The sequence below is a fragment of the Anser cygnoides genome, chromosome 2 (genome assembly GCF_040182565.1).
Source record: "Anser cygnoides isolate HZ-2024a breed goose chromosome 2, Taihu_goose_T2T_genome, whole genome shotgun sequence".
Classification (NCBI taxonomy): domain Eukaryota; kingdom Metazoa; phylum Chordata; class Aves; order Anseriformes; family Anatidae; genus Anser; species Anser cygnoides.
Window position 1 is genome coordinate 18,455,048 of NC_089874.1, and position 25,647 is coordinate 18,480,694.

At 40.7% G+C, this 25,647-nt stretch overlaps 1 protein-coding gene across 2 annotated transcripts in view; it reads right to left on the minus strand.

Annotated features, from left to right (window-relative positions):
• GPR158 (G protein-coupled receptor 158) overlaps positions 1 to 25,647 on the minus strand; it is a 196,911-nt gene that overhangs the window by 34,458 nt on the left and 136,806 nt on the right. For both annotated transcript variants that reach the window (XM_066991582.1, XM_048048493.2), the window contains exon 6: positions 20,543 to 20,652. In XM_066991582.1, coding sequence (XP_066847683.1) covers positions 20,543 to 20,652 — 110 coding nt within the window. The remainder of the gene's footprint in view (positions 1 to 20,542; positions 20,653 to 25,647) is intronic.

The following is a 25,647-nucleotide window of genomic DNA, read 5'->3' on the forward strand; positions in this document are numbered from 1 at the left end:
AAGGAAAGTTTATTCTTCAGCTTATCTGCAAAAGATAAGATTCAAACCATTCTTATAACAGATTAAATTGGGAACATCTCCACCTGTCACGAGATACAGCAGAGTCACCACCAATGGAAACCAAGACTGTAAACAATGCTAACTTCTTTGGATAAAATTTCCATGTGATAAAATATTGTTATTATTAAAAACAGTCCTCTGCAAGTAGATTACACTGAAGGGAATGAAAATACTGGCAAGAGTACACAAGCCCATCAGGCCTCTGGGGAGTTATTTTTGCTCTGGTCGGTTAATTCACAGGATGCCAGAATAGTTGAAGTGTGAAAGGAGAGGTTAAGAAATTGTCTAATCCAACCTTCATGACTGATGCTGCATCCACTACAGCAGGTTACTCAGGACCTTGTCCAGCTGGGTTTTGAGTTTCTTGTCTGTGTTAAGCATCTCCCACAGCAGGGAGAGGAAGAGCCCAGTTGCTGGCATGGAGGAGCAGTAACCTCATATAGAATAAAAAGCCCAACACGTAAGTTAAATGCCAAAGGCTCCTGCAGCAGCTTCATGTGCAGTTCCTAGGATTATAGGTGATACTTAAGATGCAGGAACAACATCAGATATAAATCTGCCTCAACATAAAGGTGTAAATATTTGGCTTTAAATGTTGCAGCCCTACCTGCAACCCTCCCCTTCCATTGGTAGTCTTCTTATTTTACATTTGTAAATTCCCCATGTCTCAAAAGCAACAATGAAATAAGGTTCCAAGCCTTAATTATTTCAAAACCACTCTTTTCTTCTGAATGCTGATGATGCAGGGGACAAACAGACATTAGCTGGTAGCCAAGCTGCTACTCACATAAATTCCCTGCCATATTGCCCAACTTATTCATGCTTCCCTTTTAGCATTCACTAAGAACATTAGAAAAAAGGAAATTCTACAGTACAGGCAAACAGACCAAAATAGAATTTTTTAGACCCACCCTCATTCACACTCCAGTATTTGAAAAACTCCTACTGGTAGAAGAACAAGTAGAGCGATGACTGTGTAAGAAATGAACATCAGCATGTGCACAGCAGTTTCTTAGCTAAAGCAAAAAAGAAAATCTGTCCAAAGTCATACAGAAGAATGAGAAGAATGCATCTCTTCTGTTTATAATACTAAAATAAAGGAACAAATAACTAAACAAAAAAACAGCAACTAAAAAGCCCCAGCTGTATAAAATAGACATCTGATAAACTGTTGAAGAGGGATGGAATCTTCTGCTCTGATTAGCCTCAGCTTGGCTTGTGCAAGCAGCACAGCACACAGCAGTGCAGAATATCCCTGTGCTTTTCCATATGTTATTTCTCTATGAATCCAGCATGTTAATGACTGCCACTATCACTATTTAAGCAGATCAGTTAAATTCACATTCTGGAGGAGATAAATTACACTATGGATGTTCTTTTTCCAATGTTTCTGTTTTAGTTTTGGCTAGGATAGAGTTAATTTTCTTCATAGAGACTCATATGATGCTCTGTTTCAGATTTTTTAATAAAATACTGGTAATCACGCACCGGTGTTTTTAGCTGCTGCCCTGCCAGCTGAGAGGGGACACAGCCAGGACGGGTGACCCAGGCTGGCCAAAGGGATGTCCCACACCACACGGCGGCATGCTCAGCAGTAACAGCTGGGGGAAGGAAGGAGGCAGGGGGGGACATTCGGGGTGATGTGGTTTGTCTTCCCAAAGAACCACTACACGTGATGGGCCCAGCTCTGCTGGGAGCAGCTGACACCTGCCTGCCGGTGGGAAGCAGCAACTGGATTCCTTCTGCTCTGCTCGTGCGCAGCTTTTGCTTCACTGGGTGAATTGTCTTTATCTCAACCCATGAGTTCTTGCACTTTTATGTTTTTGATTTTCTCCCCTATCATTCCACCTGGACAGAAGTCAGCAAGAGGTTGCATGGTGCTGAGCTGCCTGCTGGGGTTAAACCACAACAGGTTCATGTAAATACAACATCTAATTGAGGGAAATTCAAAGAACTGTAGTCCAGAATTGCTGTATAGTATCAGCAGTATCTGAATAAATTTGTTCTTTTCATAAACTTCCACGTTGTATTGCCAGGTAAGTGCTCATTCAACTATGTTTACTCTCAGTATGTGCAAATATGTGTGGCAATCAGAAGAAAATGCTAATTAGGTCAATCATGAGCACTTCTGAGGAAGCTACAGCTTCTTGTAAACTAGTTTCTGAATGCCTCTCTGGATTTAAAATTTGTGAAAACAATTAAATATACTGCATGTATTGAGAAATACATGCTGTGGGCGACCCCCCACACTCAACAACCTCACTTGGTGCCTTCCCGGCCCTGTATAATACCATACTGCTAGGAGTGTGCCTCAACAGCTAGAACTGCTTCCTGAATTAGCCATTGTTAATGGTGTCCTTAAAAATGACTGCTGATGACTCAGAACATAGCTTATGGGTCAGGAACACCAATGTGGGTGACACTTCAGTGGGTATCTGCTACAGACCACCTAATCAGGAAGAAGTAGATGAGGCCTTCTTCAGACAACTGGGGGAAGCTTTGTGTTTGCAAGTCCTGGTCTTCATGGGGTCTTCAGCGACCTGCTCGAAGGGCAACATAAGAGGGCCTAGCCAATCTAGGAGGTCTCTGGAACACGCTGATGATAACTTCTTGACACAGGTGACTGAGAAGCCAAGGAAGGAAGGCACTCTGCTGGACCTCATACAGACAAGGAAGAACTGCTGGGGCCATGAAGGTCAGGGACAACCTTTGCTGAAGTGACCATGAGTGGTGGAGTTCAGGATCTTGAGAGACGGGGACAAAATTTCAAGCTCCTCCAAGCTCAGGAAGGTATCATATCAATGTGCAGGAAATCAAGCAAAGGTGGCAAGAGGCCTGCATGGATGAACAAGGAGCTCCTGACTAAACTCAGAAAAAGGAAGTGTACAAGAAGTAGAAGAAGGACCCAGGTTACCCAAGGAAAATACAAAGACACTGTTTGAGCATGTAGCAATGGGATTAGGGAAGCCAAAACCCATCTGTAGTTGAATCTGGCAAGGGACATGAAGGGCAACAAGAAAGACTTGTACAGGTGTATCAGCAGCAAAAAGAAGACTAGAGAAAATGCAGGCCCACTGCTGAACAGGGCAAACACCTGGTAGTGACATGGAAAGGACTGAAATACTCACCACTTTCTTCGCCTCAGTCTTTACTAGTAGGACTTGCTTTGAGGAACCCTGGGTGCCCAAGACTGGTGGGAAAGCCCACAGTAAGAAAGATTTAACCTTGGTGGAGAGGAATCAGGTTAAGGTATATTTAATCGAACTAGACATACTGAAGTCCATGCATGCAACATGACAGAATGTCACTGTTGTCATTGTGAGGCCACTCTCAATACTTTAACAGGTTGTGGTGACTGGAAGAGGTTCCTAAGGACTGGAAAAAAAGCAAATGTCACTCTGTCCTTCAAGAAAGGCAAGAAGGAGGATCCCTGGGAATACAGACTGGTCAACTTAACCTTATCCCTGGGAAGATGATAGAAAAAAAGATCCTCCTGGACACCGTTTCCAAACACAAGAAGGAACAGAAGGTGATTGGGAGCAGTTAGCACAGACTTAGGAAGATGAAATTGTGCCTGATCAACCTGATAGCCTTCTGCAAGGAGATGGCTGTCTTGCTGGATGAGGGAAGAACAGTGGATGTTGTTTGTCTTGACTCAAGAAGGCTTTCTGTAACATCTTCATAGACAAGTTGATTAAATACAGGCTAAATAGTGAGTTCAACTGCCAGGCTGAAAGGGCTGTGATTAGTATCAAGAAGTCCAGGTAGAGGCCAGTCACTACTGGTGTACCCCAGGAGTCAATACCATGGCCAGCACTGTAACCTTTTCTTTAACAACCCGGACAACAGAGCAGAGCACACCATCAGCAAGTCTGTAGTTGACACAAAGCTGGGAGGAGTGGCTGAGACCAAATGATTGTACTGCCATTTAGGGGGATAAAAACAGGCTGGAGAAATGAGCAAACAGGAATCTCAAGGTTTGACAAAGACAAATGCCATGTCCTGCACGTGGGAGAGAATAACCCCAAGCAGCAGTACATTCTGACTTGCTGGAATGCAGCTTTGTAGAAGAAGACCTGGGGATATTGGCAGGTGCCCAACTGACCATGAACCAGCAGTGTGCCCTCAATGAAAAGAAGGCCAGCAGCCTCCTTGGCTATGCTGGGCAGAGTATGGCCAGCAATTTGAGGGAGGTGGTCCTATCCCTCTACTTGGCACTGTTGTCATGTCTAGAGTGCTGTGCCCAGCCATGAGCTCCCAGTACAGGAGAGACATGGACATACTGGATCAGAGTCCAGCAAAGGGCCGGTAAGATGATTAAAGGACTTGAGCATATGGGACTGTTCATCCTGGCTCAGGGGGATCTTATCAAAGCACATAAGTGCCTGATGGGAGGGATTAAAGAAAATGGAACCAGGCTCTTCTTAGTGGTGCCCTGTGACAGGACAAGAGGCAATAAGCACAAACTGAAATACCAACAGGAAATTCACAGAATCATAGAATTGTCTGGGAAGGGATCTTAAAGACCACCCAGTTCCAACCCCCTGCCATGGGCAGCGACACCTCCCACCAGACCAGGTTGCTCAAAGCCCCATCCAGCCTGGCTTTGAACACTTCCAGGGATGGGGCATCCACAGCTTCTCTACACAAGCTGTTTCAGTGCCTCACTGCCTTTACAGTAAAGAATTTCTTCCTAATATCTAATCTAAATCTACCCTCTTTCAGTTTAAAGCTGTTACCCCTTGCCCTATCACTACAATCCCTGATAAAGAGTCCTGCTCCAGCTTTCTTGTAGACCCCCTAAATTCCATTTAGACATAAGAAAAAATTTACTTTCTGTGAATGTGGTCAAACACTAGGTTGCCGAGAGAGCTGTGGAGTCTCCATCCTTGGAGATATTCAGAACCTGACTGTACATGTCCCCGAGCAACCTGCTCTTAGCTGAGCCTGTTCTGAGCAGGAGGGTTGGAGTAGAAGACCTCCAGAGGTCCTTGCCAATCTCAACTGTTCTGTGATTCTGTAATCTTTGTGTAGTTAGTATACAGTTGCATAGATGGGTGGAAGAAACTCAGCAGTCACTAATATTTTCTTAGTAAGCTTTCTGCAACAAGCTTTTTACTGAGACCTTAAGATTTAGTATGCTCTAATATATTCGGATGAGAAGCTTTTTTGTGTAACTTGTTCTATGAACTTCAGAGCTTTGACTGAATATTCCACAAAATATCATAAATTCTGATCTCCAGGGCCCATTAAAATACACCTTTTCATTTTTATTTTCAAAATTTATTATTGGACAATACCATCATCCATTCTAAAGAAGAGGGCAAAGCAAAACTCACGCTCCCCTGCAAGGTTACATATATCAATGCAACATACAACTTCAGTAAATATGAATAAGTAATGAAACATTTTGTTTATTTGTCATTCCGAAATGAAATGTTCAAGTTCAAAAAGTGAACTGTAAGAAACACTAACTCTCATCTTCTATGCTTCCTCTCAGAAGCACAGGAGGAAGTGTCATCATCTAACAAGCTGAATTCTGTAAAGGGTTGCCTCATGTTCACCATAAGATAATGAAAAAAGTGACAGAAGCATACTTGATCATAAACTAGTGAATGCCAACAGGTACAGGGAGATGACCTGGAGGCTGTTTCTCTTATTTCTGCAGCACAGCAGTCTATTTTTCCTGTTCATTAACTTAACCTGCCAGTTGACTTCCCCAGCACGATGGAAATGAGCCAAAGGTAATACTCAGGGTTTGGGTCAGAAACCGCTTGGAGACATTTGTCCTTGTATTGGCTTGCTTTTGATGAAAACATTTTCTCCTAAAACTTCTCTCTGCTGTTGCTTTCACTGAGAAATGTGAGGCACTCAGCACCCCTGACTAGTAGATCATTTATACGTATGCTGAAATACAAATTTCAGAGTACAGTTTAAAGCACTCAGCTTTGTGAATTTTTGCTAGCACAATTGTCATACTGAAGACAAAGTTAAAACTCTCAGTGTACTTCACTCAAAGGGAAAACTACAATTTTTCTGATATTCAGATACCATGGGAATGAACTTCAATTAAACATCAAACCGCTCCAGTTTTGCATCGATCAGCAAAAAAACATCTGACGGTAGCTGTTGTGGACACTAACACTGGGGCTGTATTGTAACTGGCTATGTGGAGTTCTCTGGATCTAAACATTGGCAAGTCAGTCTACCTTGTCCTCAATATGAAAACAAAGGCTTGATATATCCATGTCCTAACACAGTCATGAAAGGTTTTACATAATGTCACAGACCATTTAACTTACGGTCAAAGTCTTAGTCGCCAAAGGTTCAAAGCCAAACTAGAATAATGTGGCTATTTTAAGATAATCTAAATTAAAATAATTTTTCTGTTCTGAAAGAGTGTTGCAAAAGACAGAGGGGAGCTAATCTAAATAAATAAATAAATAAATCAGGAAGAAAGAGGAAAGTTTTGTTGCTATCAGATTGATGAAAAACATTGAGATTCTCACCAAAAATCCAAAGTAAAAGATCATCCTTGTAGACCCACGTAATCTAACCTCATACAGCAATGAAACCCTACTGACAACAAAATTAGTAGAAAACACAGTAAGCTGGAAGCTCAGTAAAAACTGTGAAGATGAAGCAAGCAGAAAGAGTCCCAGCTCCCCTCTGAGGTCACATACATATTAGAAAAGTGTGGATAATTGTGATTATTTTTAAGGAGAAGTTGCTTAAATAGAAATACTCCAAACAGAGAGATATCAGAGTGCTAAGAAATGCCACGGCAGTGACTTTTCTTCACAACTAAATAACACACCCTCAAAAAAAAAAAAAAGGGAGGAAAAAAAAGGGGGGAAATTAAAAAGATTTCTTTCTAATTAATAGTCAGATATTGACCCAAATTCAGACTTAGTGACAAGCATGGAACAAGAGCTAATCACAAAAGAAACAGATTTGGACTCCTGAATATAGAAAACAGCTTAAATGTTCTTCTTCATGTACCATGAAGAAGATAAAAGAAATCAGCACAGTCTAACTGAAGAGACAAAAGGGAAGAGAAAATGTGTTTTTACTTAAAATAGTCTTGGGATGCATCATTTGGTTTCTGTATTCCTTCTGACAAGTCTTGTAAATGACATTGATGATTGTGACTTTGCATGGTAATGCAGATGCATGATGGCAGACCTGAGGCTTTCCAGGGCAGGGCAGGCTGCCAGTTCTTCCTACATCTGACTGCTTGACCTGCACGCAGGCTGCAACGAGCTAGAAAACAGCTAAGCTCAAAGGCTCCTTGCTTTCTGAGAAGATAGGTACAAAATCTGCCTTTCTAATTTTGATTTTCAGTACCCTTCAGGTCACTCAATTATGCTATTTGTGACCATCCTATACTCATTATAGATGTTAGGAACCCACACAGGGAACACTTTTGGGATTTGGAATAAATAGTAGTAGTTGGGTTTGCAGGATGATCTCTCTCAGTGGCTTTAATATAATCCCTGTACTTCCAGTAACAAGGTATAGAAAACAACTACCAAGTTCACTGACTTGGTTTGTAAATTCCACCTTTTTACTTATAAAAAGACTCACAGATGGAGTCTAAAAGGGTATGGGTTTGGTTGTTCCAGAAAGTTTATACAGTCCCTGGGGTGCAGGTTCAACAGATACAAAGCATTTTAGCTCCTAAGCAAGTCCTTTTAAGAATGTGCTTGTGGGAAACTGCCCCTTAGGAAGATCTAGCAGAAAGTGCCTGGAACTGGCAGTTGTGCCACTCGCGCTGTGTGATGCTGATTGGTTTGTACCCTCTGAATAAAGCAGATTTTGGTTCTGTATGGTTTCTGTAGAATTTAGTAGCATGGCTTAGTGGTGGACTTCAACCTTTAGGTTAAAGGTTGAACTAGATGATCTCAAAGGTCTTTTCCAACCTGAATGATCCTATGATTCTAAGTAGTTTAGCCATTCCATGGTTCCTGTGGTTGGAATTGGCAAACCCTTTGCACCCAGACAAATGGCAAATGCAGCCAGGAGCACCGAGGAGCAAGCAGCAGGCAGGGACAATAACAAGCCAGCTACGAAATTGTTACACTGAAATTTTAAAATATGTGACTTTTTTCCTAATAGAGAAACACTGATATTTTAAACAGACACCCAAAAGGATGCAGGAATAAGAGAGTTTGCGCTATCCCTAGTGAATAATTGGTCTTGTTATTTGAGGTGGACTAGCTGGGTAATAGACCTGGTTGTGGCTGACATATGATAGAAAAAACTCAGATGGGAATCACTGGGATCCCAGAATTAGCCCTTTGAAAAGCCACTAAGATTTGTCTAGCAAATAAATCACCTAAACAAATCTTGAGATAGGTAGTGGTTCATCATGTACAAAATATAAAACACTATCAAAAAAATGTGTCACAAAAAGGCATCTGGAGGTCCCAGACTATCTGCAATCAACACTACGTTGTACCTAATGGCACTAGACGAGATAGTGACTTGTGGTTGAAGAAAGGCTTAAGTCCACCAGCTCCAGGCGAGCAATGCCACCATGCCTACATTTTCAGTCCAAACCAAACAAGTGGTTTGTTAGCACAAAGACCATTAAACTATGTAAGTGTCATTTTGGTACAGGAAAACTGAAGAACAGTTTTCTGAGGTTCTCAGTGTCTTTGATGAGAGCTAGGGGTTCTGGGCAAAAAACAAGGTAAGAGAAAGAGCAAGCCCAAGAGCAAAGTTCAAAGAGGAGTATAAATAGACAATGGCTGTCACCACCATGTTTCCCATCCTGCAAATGAGAAAAGGATATGAAAAGAGACAGAATGGTGAACAAGGATTTTGTAGCTCATCTCTTGCCCATGTCAGTGATCCTGATGTGAGTGCAAATCTCAATAAAGAATGTGAAAAACTGTAAGAGTTTGTTCATTCCCCAAGGAATCATCACAGAAAGCATACAAAATGAATGGAGCACTAGCCACTGTTTTTGAGGAGAAGGCACTGACAAAGTTTTCTTACAAAAGACTGAGTCACAGACAAAACTGTACATTACACAATATATGTCCCTACAGAACCCTGAATTTTAATACATTCGAATGGTAAAATGGCCAATGTATACTTTTCATGGATGTAATAGGTTTTTATTCATCAGAGGACAGTGTTGATACTCACCAGAAGCCATCAATTGCTATTTCTAAAAAGAGTTTGACAGTCACCACCTACAAGGTTCTCAGAGCAATATCGAGGCAATTTTCTCAACTAGTGAAGTGTGATTTGCAAATTGAATAAAAACTTGGACGAGATTTGGTCATTGCAGCCATATTCTCCAAAGCGTTTGGAAAAGTCCAGAGAAACAAAGTCCAGAGCTGGATTATGTTAATCTGATTTAAAAGAAAAGAAGTCTGTCCAGTCTAAGATAGAAGGCAGACTATTGCTGAGGAAAGATCCTGCATAAAGTAATTAAGTCTGTTACTAAGGGATGGATGGGACAGTGTAATTCCAGTCCTTTTATCAGTTTGAAGGCTCTCAGCACTATATGGAGTTGTGTTCAAAGCAAATAAGAGAATGATTTCTGAGGTACCAGAGAAATATGTCAGAAGGAATACATGGTGGTCATTTAGGGACTGAAAGAAATCATAGGAGAGCTGAAAACCACACAGTTTAATAAAAACTACTATGAAATACAAAGTTCAATACACAACTTCATAAAACAAATATGAACAGTGGCATGGAAAAGAAGTTCTAAAAGCTTGTCACATACACCAAAGCTACACAGACAAGTCAAGCGAAAGGACAGAAGATCTCTTGCAAAAAAAGTGGACACAGATTTCTTCACAATATCTGGGAAAAATAGCTGATAGATTTTTAGCCTTATTTCAGTGAGACAATGGTACCAAAAAATTCCACACTTACACACATATCAACTTGTTTTTTAATAGCCCTAGTGAAACAGTCGTGGTACCTTCAGGCATTGGCCCTTATCACAGGTCATGAATTTATGTAGCTTGAACTGAAGTATGATTTCAGATATTTAATGCATTTTGCTTTATTCATAATTGAACAGTAGAAAATCATGTCAAATTAATGTTGAAAAACACATCAGAGAAAAGACCCTGGACCACACAGAGCAACAAGGCAGGACCCACGCATCCCTGGCTGCCACCATCTGATGTTCTGTACAACAGAAAACTGAAAACAAGCACGCCTGCACTGCTGAAAGTTGATGCCAGAGGCAGAGGGGTCTAATGGATAGATAGATAAAAAGATAGGCAAGGAGAAACAAAAAGTCTAGCAAGATCTGTAGTCGCAAACTAGCTGCCACTTCATAACAACTCTGCAAACAGACGCTAGGAGGCAAAGGCTGCAAACAGCAGGGGCTTCGCCACCACCAGCCCTGCACTCACACGAAGTTTTAAACTTCCCTAGGAACACCCAGGAGGAATGGTTGGCATCTCCTTAAAATCTCAGTAAGGGAGAGAGGGATTGTTTGGCTCAAGAAGATCTCAGAAAAATAACAGATGTTGCTGTTGCAGAGGCCAAGACCAGAATATGGCTCAACCAGAACGACTGCACTGCTGTTAACTTCCAGAGCACAGCAGCGATGATGGCTGGGAAGAGACCCAGGGGTCCCTGCATAACTCACCACTGCTACCTGATTTAATTCATACATAAGAAATAGGCATTCAAAACTTCACACCGATTATTAACTGCTACTATTTTTAGATTTCGCTAGACATAGAGGCTGCAGCTTGAACCATATAGAACTAATTGCAATTACGTACACAGGCTCACATTGTGCACGTAAAGGGGCAGAACTCAAATCAAGAAAATCCAAAACTCAGCTGACTCCATGTGTCAGTGGTTTTATGTGGCATTAAGCCATGTAAAACCTGCCGGTCCACTGGACTGTAATAATCTCCAATAGTGAGAGTTTTATTTTTTAATACAAATATTTTGTGGTAATTCTTAATTTAAAAGATTACAGATTAACTCTGAATTCAATAGCTTGATACTTGCAACTGAATTAATAAATAATGAAGCTTTCTTCAGGACCTACTGTCTATGCGTTCCTGAACATATAGAATCATAGAGTCACAGAATGGTTTGTGCTGGAAGGGACTTTAAAGGTCACCCGGTTCCAACCCCCTGCCATGGGCAGGGACACCTCCCACCAGACCAGGCTGCCCAAAGCCCCATCCAGCCTGGCCTTGGGCACCTCCAGGGATGGGGCATCCACAGCTTCTCCAGGCAGCCAAGGCAGCGTTGTCTTGACCTTCCCAGTTCAGATCATGATCTCATTATTGCATTTGAAGTTCTTAGACAAACTTGCCTCTCTCTCAGAGAAGCATATATGAGGCTAACCCATACATGATAACTCTGCGATAACTCACCAATGTACAGACTAGCAGTAAAATGCTGACAAGCTTTATGAGCCAAAGAGCGGTCACATCTCCCAAAGAGGTTAACTTACAATAGTTAAATGATTTCCTATCGATCAGCTGAATAGCCATTAATTTTATATACTTGCTTAATTATCCCCAGCTGCAAAGTAAAACAGGATCATTTAAGTCACTTCTATTCTTTTAGCTTGGCAATTAGGTCATGCTAACAGGTCATTCTCAGTCAGCTGCCATGGCATAACTCAATTGATCTAGTGATTACATCCACAAATGGCAACATGGGGTTTTATGTTACCAATGGTTTGTTACCAATGGTCAGATAGAGACTCATTTTTTCAAGCACATAATGGCAATTTTTGGCCTTCGTGATAATCCAGAAAAGAGCAGCTCATAACTAAGAATATTTAGTCCAGGCACCAGTTTTCCCAGTACAAAACATCTAAACTCATCCATACTAATATGGCTGCTATAATTTCTATCGCATATATGTAAAAAAAAAAAAAAAAAAAAAAGGTCAAGTATGGGACTAAATCCTATATTATATAGCTTGATCCATTGTATAACACGGATCATTGCATTTTTTCTACACAAACTTGAGTAATTTGTAGTCATACTTAAGTAAAGCATATCTTCCAAGACAGGATTCATTCTTGATCTGAAAGCAGTACAAAAAACTCCCCATATTTCTTGTTACATTTTTCAATAGCTAAGCACCCTTGCTTAAAATCTGTGCCAGATTACGTTTTCGAATTTCTCTGGCTTTGGCTTCCTACCACCAGATCCTACTAAGCCTCTGCCCAATAGATTAAAGAGTTTTTTATGTCTGCTTTTTTTCTCCCTGCTTGTTTATACACAAGAAGCCATCTCTCAGTCTTTTTGCTTATCTAAACAACAGATTAGGTTTCACAGTATCAAGCACTTTCAGTAGCCCTCAGATGCTTACTGAATCATATCCATCTACTGCATACCTCCCTTAAAAATGCATCTCAGGAAGAGGGTGTAAGGCAATTGTATTAATCTCAAAGACGTCACCTCCTACAGCAAAATGAATTCCCTACTGATAACTTTTGAAACTGAATTTGGTTTCATTAACTAGTCCCTAACCATCATTTCTTTTGACTGTATTCAAGTGTATCTCTTTGACTAGGCTCAAGGTATCAGGCAATAAATACTGTTTTTCATTACTATCCCTTCTCAAACAAAATTTACTGTTTCACCAAGCTTTGTGTTATCCACAAATTTTATGAGTAATCATTTTGTGTTTGGTTCTGCATTGCTACTGAAAATGCTGAATAGTATCAGGCTTACTGCCTGATAAGACACGAGCCCACTAGAAGCACTCCCATGAAGTCATGATTTTTCACTGACAATCAACGTATGTGATCTGCAAATCCCTCCTTCTTCTTAGCTGCGACAAAGCCCTGTGTGTGGAGCGTGAGTCATATACTTAACTCCCTCTTCACACTCCTCCACAAATATCCTGTAGCTCATGTAATGCGGAATGATGCCTGGCTTCTCTGTCACGCCATAATCCCACCCAGCAGACAGCAGGTACCTTGTTTTATCAACCACTTCTGTCTTTCCCATGGAAAGAAAGATGAAAGAGAAAAAGGAAGGAAGGAAGGAAGGAAGGAAGGAAGGAAGGAAGGAAGGAAGGAAGGAAGGAAGGAAGGAAGGAAGGAAGGAAGGAAGGAAGGAAGGAAGGAAGGAAGGAAGGAAGGAAGGAAGGAAGGAAGGAAGGAAAAAGAAAGAAAGCCTGTAGAGTTATTGAACTTGTATCAAAAATGTGCACATGCAAGCCTACCTGGAATGAAGAAGCTGCTGTATTGCACAGCAGCATGAAGCTTTGCCACCTGATGGGGTCCTGTACTCAGCTGGTCTCTGAGATGCTGTGTTTCAGCTCCAGCTCTGACACCCTCCTGCCATCATGCAATCTGATGTGCAAAACCAGTCCTTTCTCCTACTGTCTGCCATGGGGCTGTTTCATGCCATCAAAACGAAAGAGATCTGAAAGGTCTCATGACACTTGTGGATCACTGCAGAGGGCCTTCCCAACCACTGCTTTTTTTCTTAGTCATGATAGCAAGACAACTTAATATTAAAACAACAAATATTTTCTTCATCTTCTCCTGGAACTTTCCTAGCCAAACTTGGCCTATTAAGATACAGCAGAATGCGCGCTACCTTAAGGTGGTTTAAAAAAGCAGCCCATGGAAGTGTATAGCTGTACAGCTGTATCTACAATTTTTTATATAAATTAATTATTAATAGGAATATGGACAAAGAATATTTTCAGGATTATAGAGCTCAAATAATCTTATGTATTTTAAATGTTGCTGATTTTTTTGCTCAAATATAATATTTATTAGTCCCATTTCTGTGCTGTGCTCTATCAAGATTAATTGTGCTCCAAGTGTCTTTATAACAGTTGTGCTACATTTTATTAGTTTATACATATGAAAGTAGACATTTTAATGAGAAATATGAAACAACCATTACACTGTCTAGTTAAGGCTAGTTATTGCTTGAAAATGGCAGGGATACAAAACATCTGAATAGGATTTTAATAATGCAGATTTTATTGGGAAAAAGAGCCACAACAAAACAGCATATGACTCTGTTATTTAATCTAGAAGAACTACCAAAATGAGAATTTCATCTTGAAAGTGCATCATACAGGCATGCTATATGGAATTACTTAACTTTTAAGCCCTGTTTTTATTTATAACATAAAATAAATAGCAAACAGGCAGATTAAGGTTAAGACATGCTAACAAGAAAACAGATTTTTCCATGGGCAGTTTAATTAGTGAAACTTAGTTCCATTTTTACTGTGTGTGCAGAGACTTTTTGCAGCAAGTCCAACTCCCTTTCTTCCTTGCCAAACTGTAGCTCCCAGCCTTTCACTCTGTCCCCAGTCCTCAAAGCCCCCGTTTCTCTCTTATTTCCCCTAACAGCCAGGCAGCACGGGGGCGCTGACTGCTGGGGCACACCTGCCAGAGGTATCTGCTGGTACTGCACCTTTCAGCCTCCTGCCCTGTGGGACCATTCAGAAGACCTGTTTTCTGTCCCAATATCAGTTTTCACAAAGCTTTGTAGGATTGCATGTGTATAACCTCTTATTCTCTGTTATCTTTGGCTGAATTTGGCCAATGGGTTTCAAAACAGAACTGAGAGATAAAACAAATCTCTTTTCCTTCGGCATTGGATGCAGCAGTTAGCGGGGTGCTGCTTTAGAAGTTCCCCTCATATACACCACCAATCTTAAGCAACATCCATTTTTTCTGCCATACCCAAGACATCTTTCCATAGGACTAGAACTATCTCTTTTCTTATAAAAGAAAAACCACTGACGTGAGCTACAAATAATGCAAGTGACATAAAAATCCACATACGTTTTCCATGCACTGCTTTACTTCTTTTTTAAAGAGAGGTAATGCATTTTGAAAGGTAGGTAATGCATATGGCAACAAAGTGCTACATGTGGGGAAAAAAAATGGAAGAGGACATAGATGTATTGGTCTCACTGATTTACTTTTTCTTAATTAAATTAAAATCATAATAAAAATAAAAAAGTACCCGATTCCTCTCCTTTTCCCTCATGTCTCCCTTTTAGCCAAAACTAGGTGCCTCCCTCCCACCCGAGTCATCACTACCAGGAAACGAAGCTCAGAGTGAGGTGATACTAATGCAGGAAGGCTCTTTTTTTAATCCTTATAGATTCATTAGTGCTGCTGGCTCTGATATTCGAAGCAGCATTATGGAGCTCTTACATGAACACAAATTGAAGAGGAGAGACAGAAGAGGGATGTCTGCAAGAGGGCTGGAGAGGGATGGAGCTCCAGCAGCCCACAGCAAAAGCTGCATGGCTGTGAGTCCCTCTGCCAACCACTGGCAAATTTTGGAAGCTTCTTGAGTTAATTTTCCCTTTAGAAGAGAAACTGGCAGTACAAAATCAGTATCTTCTCAATGCAGGATGTTTATTTTCAAAAGTCCAGCTGCCCTTTTTCCTGAAGCAGGAATGATAATAAGCAGTGTTCACGTTACGCTGTTCAGCCAAGGCTTCAGACCAAGCATCCCACCCTTCTCCAGAAAAACGTCTTCATGTCTTCATCTGCCTCTCTCCAGGGATCTGCACAGAAATGTGTGCCAGACGCTGCACTTACTGCTTCTTTTCAAGAGTGACTGATGGTGGCTTCATGTCTGACCAAATACTCCCTCACTTCTCCTAAAAACAATGCAGACAGAGACCAGGCAAACTGCACATCAAACCTTCCACGAGGATGCATGGAAGATACAGAAAAATGGTGTCACTGAGCTTCATTTGCCTTATTAGGAGGTAAAGTTAATGAGGAAACCTAGATTACTCCTCTGCTACATAACTGCACAAAACTAACAAGAGTTTTTAGCTGTTTAATCCAAACCTGATTCCTATAAAAAGCCACCTCACTCAAGACAGGAGTACTCCAAAGTTTATGAGTCTTGGGGTCAAATGTAGCCCAGGCTGCAGGCTGTCCACTATAGGGAGGATGAAACAGTAAATCACTCATTTGCTGATGGTTCCACAAATCACTTGGAAAGAGAGGCAGACAAATTCTCCTTCTAGGGACTGGGGGAGATTTATAGCAAGTTTCAGCACAAAGAACCGTGGAATACAACATGAACCCATCGTGTTCACAGTAAGTTTGTCTCAGGGTGGTTGGTCTTTAAAATGGAGTTCAGAGCGACAAGTCACTTGACTTTTTTGACTGATGCTGTGATTTATTTAATGGGAATATGATAAATGGGGATAGCTGCCCCCAAGCATTTCATAATAAAATCACATGAATTGGATTCACAAAACAGAGATGCACAAATAGAACAGAGATCAAACTTCTCAGCTGTTAACATATAGTCTTCCAATGAAGAGATATATAGGAGTGGTCAGAATGGTTATAGAAAGCCCCTGCAGTGTAACCAGCTCTGCAGATTGATTAAACCATCCCTCTTCTTGCCTTGTAAACAAGCCTACAGGCTCCAACTGCCACAGCACTGTCTGTACCTTTCTGCCCCATATTCCCACCAGCCTCTTCTAGATGGGATCTGTATGTTCCTTCTCTCACCTAGCTACAAGAGGAGGTTTCGCCATGTCCTCCTCCCCTTCTTTCCTGTTCTCACAATCAACACACACCTCCTCCCAAGTGCTTCAAAAAAAGCAGCCTGACATCTTTCTTGGTTTCTCTGCTAGCATGAGTTTCCTCTCCTGTAAGATACCGAACCATGACACATGACACGCACTGCCCACCGCTCACACTCTTCCCTCTCCTTCCGTTATCACCTGCAAAGATCTGTAGGAAGGGCCACCGCTTGCTCAGATGCCTTAGAAGTGTCACACTGCACCAGACAGCAAGGCACAGCAATGTCATCTTAGCACAGCTTTTAGACGAAGTGCAGAATTGCCTCACAGAGTTACATCTTCCTATCCCCTCACTAATGCCCCCGTCCCAACCAATAAAAAAGCCACTTTATGCCATCATCTTGTTTTCTCTACCTGGAACATTACCTTCTCCACACCTTCTTACTCTCCTCACTTCCTCACTCTCCTCTTTTGCTCTTAGTATTATAAGAAAAGGAGGCTGCCAAGAACTGGAGATCCCATTCCTAGACTTGGAACTGACAGCCTAAAGGAAGGAGAGTCTGTAACTCATCACTCTCCTAACATGTCTATAAGCTGTCCTAGGTGTAAACACAAACACATACATACACACACATACATATACATCTGTTGTATGCATTTACCTATAGCTTTCTTCCATTCTTATGCTTTAATCCAGAATTAAGGATTCTGTATTAATCCTGCAACCAAGATGGCAGAAGCTCATAAAATATTAAAGATAAGGAGATAACCTGTTTACAAAATATAGGGCTTGAAAAGGGACACAAAGAGTCTTCAGTCAGAGCAATATACTGAAAAATACAGAATCAGCAGCTCTTTTAAGCCCAAAAGGTTAGATTTGAAACATCATTATTTCTTGAGAGAATTACTTTGAGGAATTCATTGCTACGTAAAGTACTGAGTCTTATGTTCATTGCTCTACAGTTAGATTTCTTAAATTAACCTAATTTGCTTACCCCGACCCTCCCACCCCCATAAACATCAGCTCATTATTTTAAAAATGCACAATGAATAAGAAAGAGGCAATTTAAGATGAGGCACTTTAGAAATTGACTGTGATGGGTGTTCAAAGAATGAATCAGTACATGATTTCCCTGTTCTTTTACTCTTCCTTAAGTATCTGACCTTGGCTACTTTCCTGATTTTTCCTTGTTGTCTGACCCTAATAAAACCTCAAAGCCCTCCTTGGGAAGTGGGGAGCCAAGGGAAAAGAAAACCACAAAACAAGAGTTTCCAATGCCTCCCACCTGGCTTTGGATAACTAACCTTCATGCTCCAGTGCTATTCAAAGCACCTCATTTGTTGAGAAATACAGCTTTAGACTTTCTAGTTATCATTAATAGCTGCTTATACGCAACACTGGCATTTCCATTAAACTTAGAAAAATCACCAGTTCCTTGCTAGCATCCAGTTTTTCCCCCAGGCAAGACACAGGCTATCTGCAGGAGGGAATCAGTGCTTGTCATGAGTATTTGTGGTGTCTGTAATAAGCAATTCTTCAGCCCTGTGGTGACTGCGGATTAAATTAGATGTGTCAAAAATTTCTACTGAATTTCTACTAGCATCATATTGTTCTTAATTAGCATAATTGTTGCGAATATATACAATAAAACATATCTAACTTGACTCAGTCTTTTGCAAGGCACACTCCCTGAGTGATATCTTTAGTACTAAAATAAAGTATCATGAATGTAAAGAATGAAAAGGAAATAAAGAAGAAAGGAAAAGAATGATCATGAAACCTTAGTGGAAAACAAAGATTCTTAGAGAAAGTAATTCTAGATTAATACATGAAATATTTATTTTCTTTTAATGTTTACATGAAATATTTATTTTCTTTTCATGTTTCATATAGAAATGTAGAATCAATCAGATTGGAAATGGTCCCACGAGGTCATTCAGTACTAAAAGCAAGGTTAACACTGAATTCAAACCAGTGCTTTTTACTCAGGGCTTTATCAAACTGGGCCTTAAAATCTCCAAGTATGGATGTTCACAGCCTCACTGGCAACTAGTTCCACTGCTTAATTACCCTCATGGTGAAAACGTTTTCCTTGGATAAAGTTGAGCCTGAGGATAATACCGTATAAAGTTGAAAGCTCCCATTTCAATTTATCATTGTCTTTTGTTGTCCCAACATACATCACTGTAAAGAGCATGGCTTTATTTTCTCAGTAAACTCCTTGTAGGTGTTAGCTAGCTGCTGTTATGTTGTTCCAAAGTCATCTCTTCTCCGGGCTGAACAAGCCCTGTTCCCTCAGCCTCTCCTTGCACAGCAAGTGCTCCAAGTCCTGACCATCCCGGTGGTCCTTCACTGAACTCACTCAAGTTCACTGATGCCTTGGGAGAGACCAGAACTGGACCCAGAATTGTGGATATGGCCTAAGGCATGCCAAGTAAAGGGGAGTAATCACTTCCCTCAATCTACTGGCTGGACTCCCTTGATACAGCCTAGCCTGCTGTTAGCCTTCATTGTACGGCACTGATCAAGTATGAGGATGTAGTTCATTCTTGGTTTCTTATTCAGTCGTTGTCCCATTTACTGAGCCTGTCAGCACAGGTGCCAAGTAACACCAAAGAGCTGAATGAACAAACCACAAGTGCAAAATTTTCTGCTGAATTTTCCAGCCTTTTCTCACTTTATATAAGCAGAAGATCAACTACCCTGTTAGGACACTGCTTCCTCACATTATGTAAAATAATATAAACAACCTGCTAGGTTAGCAGAACTGCAGTTATGATAGGAGTCTTCCGTGGTCTTAAGACTGTTTCTGTCTATATGTGAGCTATAGATAATGAATCATCCAAGCAAATCACCAGTTCTGTCATATCTTTTCTATAGTGTTCTAGTTATTCTTTTTTGCATCAGAAGCTGTTCATCCTGGAAAATACCATGAGTGTGTGGGATTTTCTGGATGAATTTCAATGAGAAGATGTGGCCAGACATAGTGTTATATAGTCAGAGTTTACCAGCCAAAGCATACACTTGAAACCAGGAACACAAATGCAAGAAGAGGCCCTAGTCCAACGGGATAGCAGGGGTTTCCACCTAAAATGTGACAAGTCAGTTGTGCACCATGAGCAAGATATTCTTAGTCCTCTTTCAGTTATGAGCATAATATTGAAGCTTACTTATCTAACATGCCAACACTGTTATGAAACTAAGATAAAAAGACGAGCAAGCTTACTTCCTCCAAGGTGTTTAAGTACCAATAGATGCATATTGTATTTCTCTTTACTTCTACAAAAATACTTAAGGAATGTATCAGTAGGTTTTTTCCATGGAAAATTAGAGGGAAAAGCATTAGGATTTTATCCAGGAAAGGCTTCACTTTTTAAATGGACTGCAGAAGTGGGATTTTAAGCTGGAACTCTGAATCTTAATGGCTGAATCGCATTTGAATGCATTGCCAACCCAGTGGAACCTCCCCCAGCGTAACCCAGAATTTCCCACACATTTTTTCTGGCAGGCACCGATGTTCGTGAGTGTGCAGCCTGTCAGCTGTGATTGCCTGAAGAAAGCAGCCCTTGACTTATGAGCCGTAAGAAATCAGAGTATGTATATTCACCATAACGTATTCTATTTCACCCACCAACACTGTATTTAAACACTTAGAAACATAGAGTATCTCTATGAACACTTTAAATGGAAAGCTTAGACATTTTACTTTGTCTTACATTCAAGTAGAATATATTCACCTTCTTTGAAAAGAGGCTCTTGCACAATTTTACAGTTGATGTACATATTCTTTGTCAAATCCTGCAGCTCTCTACTGGGATTAGGAGCATGCAGTTGCAGCAGGAATAGCGTGGAGAAATACACAGTGGTTCAAAAATCAGAAACGGCGCTTGTTTATGGTAATCTTTGCAGCTCTTCAATCTAAGTACCCACACAGATTGCACATACTCCCACAGAGACGGAAATTAATAACATGTGAAATACCTGTGTAGCTTGAGCGTCACAGTTCCATAAACAGTGGCAAAGCCCAGAAGACGAACCCATCTTAGGAGAACACAGCGAAATACACTTGGCTCAAAATACAAAATGACAACCTATAGAACAGAAAGATAGAGAGAGCTTCAGTACCTCTTTAATGCGAAACTAGATCTCCAATCAAATGCAGAATAGTTGCAAAACAGGACAGCAGACATATTTCAGTTCGTCCTGCTGTATATTTAGATTTTCTAGTAAAGTGACAAGATGATCAGATCAACCAGCTGGCACAGTTCTAGGCACCAGCTCCTTTTGAAGGGAGCTGGCAAAAGCCCTGTGACAGACTGTGAAGTGACAACACTTTTAAATGCAATTCCTCTGACTTTTCTTAACTGAGTGAAAACATGTACCCGGAGAAGATAAGAGAACAGACAAGGACGTTTTCCTTGAGCTATTCCAGTAATAGGCAGCTGGCCTAATTCTGGTTTGATGGACTGTATTTACTAGGTTACACTTCAAAGTTCCTCCTTCTAATAAACCTAGCAAAAAGTGAGCTGCTCTTTTTTCTCTCTCAACCACTTTCTGTCAAAAATGACTGCACTAGCCTCTCCTTGTCTGAAACCCCAATATCTCAATGTCATATTTGACTTTTTCCTCTTCTTCCCCATATGTTTTCACTGAGCCATACCAAATCTGTCTATACATCAACACTTTCTGAACAAGAATAACATTTTTGTTCACTTATAGATTTCTCCAATTGCAACAACAGGAAGGTCCTACTGACTGAGTTCTGTTTCACATCCCTCTGCTTCCCAACGGATGCTCCTGCTCTTCCCTCAGTACTCCAGCCACACCTTCTTTCTTCAAAATTCATTGCTGCTTTCTTCTTAAGTATTTCACTTATTTCCTTTTTGTGGTTTTTGTTTGTTTGTTTGTTTGTTTTCCATCTCACTATCAAGGCACTAATGTGCAACCCAGGCTGCTGCCTACCTGTCTCTACGATTCCTCCCAGACAACCCATCTGTATTCTCCTCTCAATGCTGCCCAGGCCAGCTTCCAGCTAACAGATCTTCCATCTTTCAGCTGTGCTTGTAACTTACATTTGTGCACACATGACGCTACCTGTTCTCCATTCTCCCTACCCCAGCTCATTTAAATGTTACAAGAAAAGCTTTCAATTTGTTAATCCAAGAGATGGGTAAAAAGATCTGTCACGCTCTTAGGCTGAATTCTCAGCCTTGGTGCTGAGAATCATGCGTATGCAAACCGTAGCATCTGGATGTCACCTAGACAGATGCTACAGCTCAGATGGTGGACTCGGACACAGTGTGAACCAGGAGTACATTTCTGCTGCTTTTAACAGATGTTGTCCCTTGTGGGGACGATCCCATGCTCCTTCCCGCTCTGCCGGCATCACCAGGAGCCCACCGTCCCAGGGACTTGTTGTGCACTGCCTTTCCCCTACGTCCAGACCCTGCTTGGTCCAGCAAAGCTAGAGACGATGCATCCCACCTGCTTGACCAGAACCTGCAAAACACCACCATGGACTGTAGTACAAATTAATTGCATAATCCTGATCTAGAGAAAGAAAACGCTGAAACATTTTCGGCCATCTGCCACAGCCTCATTTAGAGTCACTACATTCTGGCAGTAGAGGTAGTATTGTGACTACCGGCTGCCACATGATATTATTTTCCTAAGTAAATGCTTTTCTATGTGGGGATTCAAGCCCAGGATATTGGCCAAAAGCCCAGGACTAGGTCCTCTGGGTGACACAGACGTAGTTAGGAGAGCGGGGGCAAAAATGGCAGATGTGAGCTGAGACAGAGCGAGCTAGGGGAAGCTGCTGTGCTTCACTGCAATGTTTGTTTGTTGGATGGATGGTGGGTTTTTGCAGCAGAATCAAGCTATTTCTTAAAAAAAAAAAAAAAAAAAAAGATTGCTTGTTGAATCAAACCAGGGTGCAAAATTTCATCTGCTTTTTTCACTGCTGTAGGACTGAACGTGTTTCAAGGTAGACATTTTCTGGGAATCTGATGAATTCTGCATGCAGCAAAAGGCCTGCCTCTTGGAAGATCAGATGGAAAAATAAATTACATCCACACACCCATGAACATGCTTGTGTAAATCGAGCATCCAGCAAGAAGTTGCTCAGAAAGACCTGGATTTTAGTAATGACCTCTTATTCTAACATGACCAGAGTGAAGTCTGAAGCATTAACCTGCCGCCTGCGGTTTGCCAGGGGGGTAGAAACCATCCTGTTTCATCTTTGATTCTTCCAAACTAGAAAAACAAAGCCAAAAAAACACAGACATGCAGGGACTCTGAACATTTCAAAATGGATCTGAAAGCAGAAATTTTCAGATGATTGAAATGGGAAGGTCTGAAAACTTTCCAGGCACACAATTTTCTGAACAAGGGCAACAGCTCTCTCTGCCATGAAAACTGACACAGCAATTTTATCTGCAGTTGCTTGTTGAAATATTAACTGCTTGTGTCTAGAAAACCTCATTGATTTGCACTGAACCATTTGTATGAGCAGCTGAGGCATTTGGCTAGCTATCAACCAAGAAAGCACCACTTCAAACACATCACGGTGGGAGCTGGCATGTGGCAGCTAGCTAGGAAGGCTGCAGAGGCAGAATTGTGTTGGTGAAAACTGTTCTCATTTCCCCATTTCCATGTAGACGTATTTGAACTACTCCTTTGCCCAGTGGTCAAGCACATTGTGGAAGTTGACAGAGATTCAGTCCAAGCCCGACTCCCTTTTGGGTCTTTTGAAACTTTCTTCCTGTGTTTGTATGACGGACAATAGTCACAGTGCTCTCCCAGGCTGCCAACATCCATTTCTACCCACTCTTCTGTAAGCTACATGTGGTCTATCATGAACCAAGGCTTTGAACAGCAAGAATTACTGCACTTAATGTTTTTGCTTGCTTAGGCTTTCCAGAAGGTTATTCTAAGAATATGTCATCCCCGTTTCCATCAGGGCTCTTTGGGATGTTCCGCTGACTACTGTCTCTAAGCTTTTGTCAGCATTAAGTCCCTTACAATCACACTAAATTTTAATGGCACACTATTTAAATTGAGTAATCTTTAAAGGATCAGAGCCAAGGGGCTACAAAAGCACTGTCCTGGAAGCTCAGTACACCAAAAGCCATGCTCAGGCTTTTGATTTGAGTGGGATCACATTCTTTTAAAGAATATACGTAATTTTCACTTTTTGCTTTTATAATGCATTAGACCATGCTAGCAGCATAAATCTCAACAAAAATGCTTAGAGATTTTGCTGATGGATGCCACAAAACCTATTTGCGATCCATGAGGAAATGTGATATCCTTTGTTTCACCAGCTCCTGAAATCTATTTAAATACTAGACACCAGTTTCTGTTCATTAAAGAACAAAGATTTGAGGAAAAAATATTCAGAAACCAGAAGAGAAGTCAGCCAGTGCCCGTTCACGTACTAGATACTGCAGCTGTGAGACTTCATGAAGCCATGTGGCTCACATTTGCCATATGGACAAATGGATTCAGATGTTTGCTTTTAACCTCAACATGTTTTGAGCTTTTATTACCCTTGCCAAAACATCGTCCCACTAGTCACACTACCACTTCCGAAGTCAGAGATTAAAAGATTTTCTAAGGTCACCAGGTAACAGTCAAGAGCACTTAGAGATGGAGAGTTAGAGACATGGAAGAGAGCCTTAGCTTGCTGACACAGCACTCAGCAAGCCCAGTCATTCAGCTGGCATGATGAACAGATACATACACTGTCTAAAAACAATGGCTAAAGCCAATACAGGATCCTCACCCACTGTGGTAATTTTTTGTTATCAGGACAGATAGGAAGTAACAGTGCAAAGAGAACCTATGCTGAACAATTTACTGCTCAAAAGCATACCAAACATGGTCCTTATGAAAAAAGAGCAAATACATGAGTTTTATAGCTTCAATGTCATTGTTTCTTGAAAGAAAAACAGCATGTAGAAAGATTCACTGAAATAAAAGAAAAAAAAAAAGAAAAGAAAAAAAAGCACCTTATAAGACCCCTGCAATACTAACAGTGAGCATTATTTCTTTTGTTTTTCAGATTACCATTACTGTGCACATTGTGAGAAGACTAACTTTGCTTTAACCTAGGGTACCAGATCCAGGTGAAAATATTTTAATACCATGCAGCTCCACAAGGAGCACTGACTGGGAATCAGTCTGCCTAAATCAGGCATAGATTTTCCTGCCTAAACTGTAAGTGACTAGTAAATCAAAATGCAAAAGTTCCACAGACAACCCATGGATAAACCTGGTATCCTTGAGAGCCTTGAAGAAATTCAGAATTTCAGTTTCTTGGACAGAATCTTGACCTAAAGGCTTCAAATACACATCTCCACTGACTAGAAAGGTACTTCAGCATTTATTTTAGAAAAGTTGCTTCATTATATGTCAATTAAAAGCCTACACTAGGAGGACTGAGCCTATTGTAGACAAGTTGCTTTTTACTTCAGTTCTTAAGCCATAAGAATAACACGGATAGATCAAAAACTCATTTTTCTTTGCAGTCATCAAATTTCTATCATCCATGTTGAGAAAGAATGTGCAATACTATAATAACTCAACAGATCATAAGTCATAGAACAAATAATTTTAAAAATATTAGGAAGTGACAGTGCTACAAGTCCTAAACATAAATATTAAATTTTTTGAGTAGGGCTTTAACACAAAAATCCCAAAGAGAGAGGCTAGTTCACCTTTCAACTATTCTTATTTTTACCATGTTAGATAAATGGAAATGAGTTATCCATGTTAGTTACATGGAAATGAGATACGGAGCTTAGAACATAAGCTACAGCATCATCTGGTTATGGATCTGAGGTGAAAGTCACCTACTTAGGAAAAAAAAATGATGCAAAAGTACTATTTTTTCTTATTTTCAAATAACCAAATTTCTCCTGTGTTAACCTTTACAAAAACCTTTACAGGAAGATTACTTACTTTTTATTTAACTTTTTTTTTTCTTTTTCCCTGCAAGTACTCTGCACAGTTCAATGCAGGATGTGACACAGCCATTTAAGATAATGCCTTTTGGGCTAGTTCCATTAACAAGCATCTAGGAG